Raw genomic sequence first — 9,306 nt, forward strand, 5'->3', positions numbered from 1 at the left:
GACTGTTGAAGCAAACAGATCGAGGAAGTACTTGAACTCCGCTTTAGTTGGTGACAGACTTACGTGGAGAGTGTGTGGTTTATATAGAGCGGCAGAAGAGAGACGAAGAGAAGATTGTCCGGTGATCGGGTGAGCGGCATTACTGAGATTAGTTGGGCTCTTCCTTCGTTGGCTTCGTTGACATGACTTTTCTTGTTTTAAAAAACAGCTAAGGACTGGAGTAGGCGTGTCTGGTCTGCCTCTAGGTTCTGGTCTGCTTGAATTTTAGAGTGCATTCTAAGCGTAAGTATTTTATTGGGCTGTCATGCATGCAATCACAAGCATTCTCTTTCTAACTATTTAATTACAAAACATGCATCAATTTTTCACTCGTAGATTTTAGAACAAAATTGTTCAACAATATCAGAATTGGTCTTGCAAATGCATCGTAATTAGTGTCAGATATTAAGAAGTGGGATAAAAATGAAATCAATATATTTAACCAATCCCACTAACCTAATTATGAAGAAAAAGGACATATATACATTTGTACTTTGTGATGCGGCTAAGCTAGGTTGTCCAAGAGACTCCCCAATTGACATTCCCTTCATGGGATTTGATGTAATTCACGGGGGCCACAGATCTCATTCTTAGTAAGCAAGGTACACATACCTCGATTTTATGGACCATGAACACCAACATAATTACATAAGCCAGCAAAATGGATTGGATTTGCATCAGCTGAATATATAGAGAGATAAATTTGGATCACATTGCGCCAAAATGGTTTAAGGAATTGGGATAAAAATCTCCATCTTGAATCCAATTCATAATTAGTTTGAAACCCATGCATCAACGTGATACAACTTCATCTGTGGAGAGATACTTGAAGAAGCCGAAGTCCCTCCTTCTTTCCCCCTACTCCTAGGGTTCATGGTTGCTTTCGGACTTGAGTGGAGAGCTGTCACTCAGAGAGTCAGACATTCATCATTTGCAGTTTAGAAAATTAGTATTCATGGTTGCTTTCGGACTTGAGTGGAGAGTACAACACTTGTCACTCAGAGTGTCAGACATTCATCATTTGCAGTCTAAAAGATTAGTACTCACAGAATATACTATGCCCCTCCCTCGGGCCCAACATACAACCGCAACTGTAAACATGTACAACATCTATCGGACCTATTGCTTCCAAGGTGTATTAATTTTTGCTTTTGCATTAGAGGATAAATCTCGATTCCGTTATGTTGGTGAGCTAAGCTAATTTGAACTTGGTCAGCTCAAGTTCTGTTGAGACTGAAACGATGAAGGGCTTTAAGCGGAAACCACCAAGAATGAAGATCATGTCAGATTCTAAATCAACAGTTAAGGAATACAATCAGCAAACAGCCAGAATGAAATTACGCCAGCCACCCTACATATCACGTCAGTTATTAAAGAATATGATGATAAAGGAAAGCAAGCTCTGGTTACAATTGAGGATTACAACAAGGAGAGCAACAACCCAACAAGGAAAGTCAATCCCCAACCAAACGATCGTGTACAGCTCAAAGGAGCAATGTAATCTCTCCTAAAATCAAGGAGAAGATTGATGTGTAAACATTATAAATAGTGGAACCACGTAAAAACTTGTCTCTTGTTCACATAGACTTGGGTTGTATCGAATTTCAATTTCAAATAGAGGCATGCGATTATTCATTTATTGGTAGATGGATTCAAAGACTCCGACCTCAAGTTCATGGATAATTCCAGTGCAAATATAAAGCTTTTTGTTCAAATTAGCACAGTGCATTGTTTAAGCATTTTCACCTTTTGGCCTCTAGCGTTATTTAGTCGAGTCTGCTGTACCTGAAGATTGAATTTGTTTTGAAATTAACATTGTTTAACTTTGTCAACTTAACTATTACTTTTTGCAAATTAAGTCTTCCAAACTAAGCTTGGGCAACGGGCCGGGTCCGGCCGGCCCGATCGGACCCGGGTTTGAGCCAGGAAAAACCTGGCCCGGGCCGAACCCGAGCCCGATAGGCCGGCCTCGCGGCGGCCCGACCCGGCCCGAGTCCCCGCTCTCCCTCAGACCCTCTATCCCTCTCTGCTCCCGCTTCCCCTCTCCCTCTCTACAGCTCTGCTCCGGCTTCCCCTCTCCCTCTCTACAGCTCTGCTCCGGCTTCCCCTCTCCCTCTCTACAGCTCTGCTCCCGTTCCCCCTCTCCCTCTCTGCTCCCCCTCTCCCTCTCCTTTCTCCCTCCCGTTCCCCCTCTCCCTCTCCTCTCTCTCCTCCTCCGTTTCCCGCTCCCTCTCCCTTCGCCTCCGTCTCCAGAGCGCGAGGGGAGGGCGGGGAAAGGGGCCAGGAGCGCGACCCCGCCCGGGCTGGGCCAGGTCCGGGTCGGGCTGAGCGGCCCGTCGGGCCGGCCGGGCAGGGCTGTGAGGCCCGTCGGGCCGGCCGGGCAGGGCTGTGAGGCCCGCCGGGCCGGGCCGTATCGGGCCGGCCCTTACCCGGCCGACCCGGCCCTTACCCCATCGACCCGGCCCGATGCCCAGGCCTATTCCAAACTGGTTCAATTAGTAGCTAAAATTTGAAATTTGAAATACTCCTACATAGTCCCAAATCAATTTGAAATTTGAATTTCATTTTGTAATTGAAGCCCAATTCAAGTTGTGAATGGATCCAAAAATATGTGCATACACATCCAGGAGATCGAATGTGGTCATTCTGTGGTCCGACGTTAGGTCCAGCAACACATAGCGTTTTGAAGTTAATTTTCCTATAATATCAAGCTGTGAATGTGTTTTTATGCTTATTAATTTACTAAGAATTAGCATATTTGGATCTCAGGTCCTCAAACAAGTGGCAGTTTGATACGCTAGTTGATCATAAGTCTATTCAGGTGCCGAAGCAGCCATGAATCTTAGAGATGGGAGAAAAGGGGGAGGGCTTTGGCCCTTCCTCGGCAGCTTCTACTCTCCAGAGGGCTATTGAAATATTGTAAGTGGATGATTTTTCACTTCTTAAAGAACATATATAACTATGTAGCCTCGAATTTGATGGCAGGCCTATCCATGATCCACAAGTACCAGGTTACCCTTAGGCGGTATATATTTGTGATCCACTGGATCTCAGATATAATGATCCAAGAATCAAAGGGCAGGTTCCCATTCTTAGAATATCCCATATTTTCCCCATTTTTTGCAGTACCAATTAGATCGTTCTTTCTCTTAAATCATTAATCATGTCAACCAAATGAAAGGTGCTGTCTCTCTCTCACACATTCCTTTCTTCCAGAACTGCGGCATAGTTCAAGTTTTTTGCAGTTTTTCCTGTTCGATCAGAATTCGCATAATCTTGTAGCTAAGCTCGTCCTCTTTAGACTGAGCAACTAGAGTGATGGATTCGTCAGGATGATATCTACAACGAGGTCTTAGAAACGAAGGATGAATTCGAGATACAACTCACAGAAAAAAATAATTAGAAAAGAAGGAAAAAGACAAAAGAGAGAAAAGGAAGAAATAAGAGGGCAAGTGGTGAAGAAGAAGACCATGGACCATTTCATCAGAAACTACAAGAAACAAGTACGGAGGGCAATAACCCAACTGGGTAAGAAGGAAACAAAGCCCATTAGTTAGTACAGTACTATTGGTATGTTAAAATGCCTCAAGATTGGGTTTAATTTCTCTGTGAGAGATAGACGAAGACTGAGAGAGATGATGATGATAGTTGGGTTTGGAGGAAAGCAGTAGTTATTTGGAGGGCAGGTTGGGATGCAGGAGCTGCGTCTCCTCAGGTTGGTCCTTGCGGAAGACCCTAATGGGGAGGCCTTGTTTGGGGACGGGGAAAGGCCCGTACTGAATCCCACCTTCCTTGCATTCTGTTTCCCACCTGCAAGTGAGAAAGAAAGAGAGTGTGAGAAAAAGAGATTATTTTACTCAACAAGTGCAGGTATACAGTGATTTGGAGTCAAGTTCATATATAGTCACAACACACCACAAAGATCGGTTCTTGAAAAAATTTTGCCATGACAGATTCACCGATAGTTTCCTTATATTTTGAATCTCAGTAGATTCTCACTGGTTCTGGCTATCTAGAGGCACACATACTAGATGATGAAAATGTCATCATCTTTTTCTTGTTTTTTTTCTTAATTAACTATTCATCATGATAGATAGATGATCCTTATGGTTGGATGACTCTGAAAAATAAATAATATTCACCACTGAATTTTCATATATATATATATACAATGTTATACATAATGCCAAGGTTACCTGAATCTCAATGTTAAGTGGTGGAGAAGGATCCTCATCTCAAGTTTGGCCAGCTCATTTCCTGGGCAAGAGTGTATTCCATTCCCAAAGCCCAAGAATGTGTTTGGCTTGGGTGGGACCTGCATGCACAATATCATGAAGACAATTTTTTCAGAATATTATTATGTCAATTGGAAGATATGGAGGAGAAAGCAACTGATCAATGATGATATGATGGGGAATCCCCCACCATGTATCTGTGTATATGGCAGCAATGCATGCCTCTTGCAGCTGCTGAAAGCTCATGTTTTGTCTTCTTTTTCTGACAATAAATTAAATGAAAATAACAAACGAAAATAAAATTAATAATTCTCTGACCTCAAATCTCGAAGGATCAAACTTTTCTGGGTCTGAGAAGTGATCTGGACTGTGATGGATGCTTCTGAACAGGGGAAGAACCTTCCAACCTTTGGGGATAAGATATCCATGGAGCTCCACATCCTCCACTGCCTCTCTGAATGTGAATGATAGAACGCTAGCCATCCTCATCGTCTCTTGAATCACCTGCATAGTTTTTTTCGTATAGTAATCCCTTTAGATTTCTGCTGCAAATGGGTCTTGCCAGTTTCAAATTTATTCGAAAGTACTTGGAATTTGGACAACTAAATTAATTGGGGTGTGGTCAAATTCAAGGAAAAATTGGATTTCTGCAGGCGTTAAAAGACAAAAACTCGTCAATCTAACCCAACCATTTTCAACCTTAGTCAGTCTCTATCTAGGGCACACGTATGTATTAAATCCTGATTTCTCTTATTCCTAACAAGATTATTTGAGGATATCATTCTCTTTACATTTCCCATGTTAAATCACACATTTAATGATATTAAATGATGATGATGGTGATGATTATATATATATATATAGGGACAACATTAGCCTCAATAAGATCAAAATGGACATACCCGGCTGGTCAAGGGCATCTTCATGGTATCGTCCCACGTCAACCTTCTTTTTTCTCTCTCTAAGTTTCGCCTGATAGCTTCGTGTTCCCTCTGCACAAAATGATCCAATCATCAGTACACACTCTCTCTCTCTCTCTCTCTCTCTCTTTTGATATATATATATATATATATATATATATAGGGCTGGAAATTTACCGTGAGGGAGTGGAGGACAGCGGGGTAGTCGTGGAGGTACTTGAGTATCCAAGTGAGGACACTGGCGGTGGTGTCCTGCGCAGCAAACAGAAGACCGATGATGTTGTCCAGAATCTGGTTGTCGGCGAGCTCTGCAAGCTTCTCGCCCTCCAGACCCAGCAGCGTCCCCAGAATTCCCTCCTTTTCTTGCCTCTTCTCCTCCTTTCTATCCCTCCTCCTCTTGTCTATCTTCTTACTCAGGATCTCACTCAGCTCCTTCCTCGCCTGTCATGATCATCAAACAAAACTGCCGGGTTATTTAAATCTCAAACCAATTGACTAATAATGTTCCTTGCAGCTATATATATATATATATATATATATATATATACGCACACACTCGATGCAGTGATGCACAAGCAAGTATCAGATAAATCCATGTTTTGTCTGGATCGAGATCCAAGAATATGTTGTTAAGCTATATAAAGGGGTTTTAGCGTTCATTTTGAATGAACTTGGTATCAGAGTCTTGGCTTGCCTTCCTCAGATTGATTGCGACGGCACATAGTCTGAGGACGACAAACCTGGTTCTGATGCCAAGTTGATGCAGTCCAAAATATGTCTTACCCTCTAATCTTCATCCTCTAATCCACTGTCAGTGCCTAAAGGAAAATTGAAAAGAATGCAAAACTAAACGGAAATAACTGTAAGATGGAAATATTAGGATTTCGTTCAACTCAAAACTGATTATGATTGAAGACTTAAACCTCTGTATATAGCCAAACAAAGATTTTTGGATCTCGATTCAAACAAAAAATAAATAAAAACTCAAAATATAACAACTGGATCTGATCTTCCATAGTCACTCCATATATATATATATATATATATGAACAGAGTTGATTAGGCTGTTAGCTGTCACCAGATGCAATGCATCGGGAGCGCAAGTATCTAGACATGATTGCTAGAAACAAAGAGAAGTTCTAGATCATGTCATTTATGACCAAATTGTTGTCAGTTGGTGCTCACATTCATAACGCTAATCCCCATTGACCCTCTCTTCATGCTTCCCCTTTTTCATTAAAATTAAAATATGTTCCGTTTATATGTTTATGTACTGCCTACATAGATTATATATATTCATGGTTTTGTTGCGCCCCAACTATCACATCAGGTCGGAGCATAAGAGTAAAGTTACTGGTTTTGGTTGGGCGTCTTTTGAGTGGGAGGAGGGGTCCATTTCTGTGCATGAAATGGCCAAAGAGTGTACCTGGAAGGACAGAATGAAGAGGAAAGGTAAAATAGAGAGAAGGAATATGAGGTAACCTTGATGGCTTTGTGAAATGAAGTGCCAGGGAAATCGAGTGGCATTGAATTGTAGCCGCTCTCCAGGCGCTTGTAGAGGGACCTCACGCGCTCTGCTTCTTCTCCCTCTTCACACTGCCCAAATATCGCAACCATGGCCACATTGAACGATAGCTGCAAAACAAGAAGAAAACGAAAGGAAACTTCCAAATGTCAAATCGGCATTACTTGTCTACTGGTGTTTGGCATAGCTAATTTGACCCGCGACTAAGAGAAGCTAATCTACAGTTCAATTCATATGACCGTCAACTCCTTGCGCAAGCCGATGCAGACCAAAACCGAAGGAGAAGAAGAGGTAAACCCTAAAGCCTCAAAAAACTTTATTTATTTTCTTTTATTTATTTATTTGTTTGGAATAGGGTAAAGGGAGAACCAGAAATTTTTTTATGAGAGGAACTGAATTAAAGTTTCTAAATTTTGATATATGCCTAAATATCATTTTTAAATTTTTTTACTTAGAACAAGTAAAATTTTTTAAAATTTACTTTTTAAAAAAAAAATTGAGGTGGAGCCACAGCCCATGTGGACCCTCCTTTAGCTTTGCCCATGGACAAGGGGGTTGAAAAAAATAAATAATCGCACTCTTGTTGGTGAAAAAGATTGATTGAAATACCTTAGGTTTTTGAGCCTTCGGATTTAGGTGGAGAGCGGGGCACAATTGTTTGTAGCTCAGAAAAATAACACCAACAACGATAGAAATGATGACTTGACTTTCACTACGATTGTTTGGGTTATGCATGGTTCAAATAATCATCAACTGAATATGGGCAAGAGTTTGGTGAAGTAAAAAATCAAGGAAAACTTTTCTCCTCCTTTAAAATCCACATATAATCGAGTGAGGATGCATGACACTTACTTTTGTATGCACAAGTTTATACGAAAACTAGATGGGCATAAGAGGCAACCGATGGAAGACAGAGCATTGAAGCAGGGCCTGTTTTGGACGCATGCAGATGACTTACCGACTGACTTTGCTCCCAAAGAAAAATTGATAATGACTCGATGTCTTTATGACCGTAACATCTAACGTTTTATCTCCAAATCTTAGATATTTGTCCTTCTGTGGGCGGATCTTACCAGATTATAACCACAAGCATGCTTAAGAACGTTTTTGCCGGAATTAGAGTCAATACTCCTTGTTTCTTCTGCATCATATCAAGCTGTGAGGTTTCGATGTGCTTCAAAAAAAAAAAAACTACTTTCTTTTTTCTTGTTTTTGGTATAGGAGCATAACCTCTAAACGTTTAACTTAAAAATTTGGCTTTATCTTTGAAGGGGTTAACGCACTCCTCGGCCATTCATTCTCGTGTCCCCTGATTTATACGTAACTCCGCCATGTTACCTACCTGTATATGCTCAGTTTTTTACCGGCGACCTTAACATTTTCCGGTTATATATGTGTGAAAGATAAAGACAAAGAAGCATCGGCCAACCTTTTTCATTTCATGGAAGGTGTTGATGGTGGCGTCGTTCCAAGCGTCCATGAGAGACACCGCTTGGCTCTCTACTTCACCTACCCAACCTCTTATCGCTTGAGGAAGAAGGGACGCCTGCACCAACTTCCTGAGCCTCACATGGTAGTCGCCCTGGTGGAAGAACAGAGCCTGTGGCCCTATCATCCTCTCCTTGCTGGAAGGGAAGGTGGGCTTGAACAGGTGGGCGTGGCTCACCATCACCATCCTCGCCGCCTCCGGGTTCGAGATCATCACACATGGGCAGCCCAGTATGTGGGTCTTGAATATGTCGCCATACCTACAGGCAGAAACAAACAAACATAAGCGTTCGGCGAGCTTCTTCTTGGAAATGGATTCCCTTCCACGCATGCGTCCAAACAACAGAGGAAAAAACAAGCTCGAGAAGCCAAAATCATCTAAAGATCGATCTTTCTTTTGTCGACCAAGGATTTTAATTTCCTGTGCAGAAAAACTGATGAAATATTAACAAATGGTAGGCTTAATTTCGTCAATTGCAATCCGGGAAGTCGGAAAACCGTGAGTTCTCTGCCACTAAACAGAGAGGAAAACCGGTCTGGATTCAACACCTAGATGCAGAAAATATTGGAAGAGGAAGATTACTTCTTCTGCTTGCTGGCGTAGAAGGTGTTTGGGTCCTGCGAGTAGAGCTTCAGGGTCTCCCCTATATAGGGCCATCCCATGGAACCAGGAGGCAGACGCCTGTTCTCCTTTGAATGCCATCGTTTCAGAATGTAGAGGAAGGAGGAAAGAAGAATTGCAGAGAGGACATAGAAATGCATGGCTAGAGCGAGAGACAAAGAGAGGGAGAGATACGAGTTGCTATGGACGATGGTGGTAGGGCTTAAATAGAGGGCAGCGGTTGATGAGTAGAAAATTTTAATGAAGGACATCTGTCCGCATTATTTTGGTAACGCTTTGTCTCTGTTCAAGAGAGCCATGAAGAAGAAGTAAACAAGTTATTTTGAACTACTACCACTTTGATTTGCACGAGAGTGCTCCCACGTGTGAGACTCAGGCATGCACTTCCCGGCAACATGGCTGTGAATGCCTTGGCCTGGCCTGGCCTTGAGGTTCTTGTCTCTATCTTAACGCTTTGGGCAAGCTCCCGTTACTTCT

The 9,306-nt window shown here is 42.1% G+C and overlaps 1 protein-coding gene across 1 annotated transcript; it reads right to left on the reverse strand.

Moving 5' to 3' along the window:
- Nucleotides 1–3,495: 3,495 nt before the first annotated feature.
- LOC116254585 (abscisic acid 8'-hydroxylase 2) lies at nucleotides 3,496–9,008 on the reverse strand. Its single transcript, XM_031630060.2, has 8 exons — nucleotides 8,791–9,008; nucleotides 8,149–8,467; nucleotides 6,677–6,829; nucleotides 5,372–5,635; nucleotides 5,177–5,266; nucleotides 4,593–4,778; nucleotides 4,236–4,354; nucleotides 3,496–3,849 (listed from the first exon to the last, which is right to left on the reverse strand). Exons 1-8 carry the CDS (start codon nucleotides 8,967–8,969, stop codon nucleotides 3,711–3,713), a joined length of 1,449 nt encoding a protein of 482 aa, XP_031485920.1. The 5' UTR covers nucleotides 8,970–9,008; the 3' UTR covers nucleotides 3,496–3,710.
- Nucleotides 9,009–9,306: the final 298 nt, after the last annotated feature.

Source organism: Nymphaea colorata, chromosome 5 (genome assembly GCF_008831285.2).
Source record: "Nymphaea colorata isolate Beijing-Zhang1983 chromosome 5, ASM883128v2, whole genome shotgun sequence".
NCBI lineage: Eukaryota > Viridiplantae > Streptophyta > Magnoliopsida > Nymphaeales > Nymphaeaceae > Nymphaea > Nymphaea colorata.

What these genes read in the sequence shown, in the direction of transcription:
- LOC116254585 (XM_031630060.2), bottom strand. Translation starts at nt 8,969, where the DNA reads ATGCATTTCTATGTCCTCTCTGCAATTCTTCTTTCCTCCTTCCTCTAC. An exon ending in AGATGCCCTTGACCAGCCGG is followed by an intron (nt 4,779 to 5,176) that starts GTATGTCCATTT and finishes AAAACTATGCAG; the next exon opens with GTGATTCAAGAGACGATGAG. An exon ending in CACTTAACATTGAGATTCAG is followed by an intron (nt 3,850 to 4,235) that starts GTAACCTTGGCA and finishes TCTCACTTGCAG; the next exon opens with GTGGGAAACAGAATGCAAGG.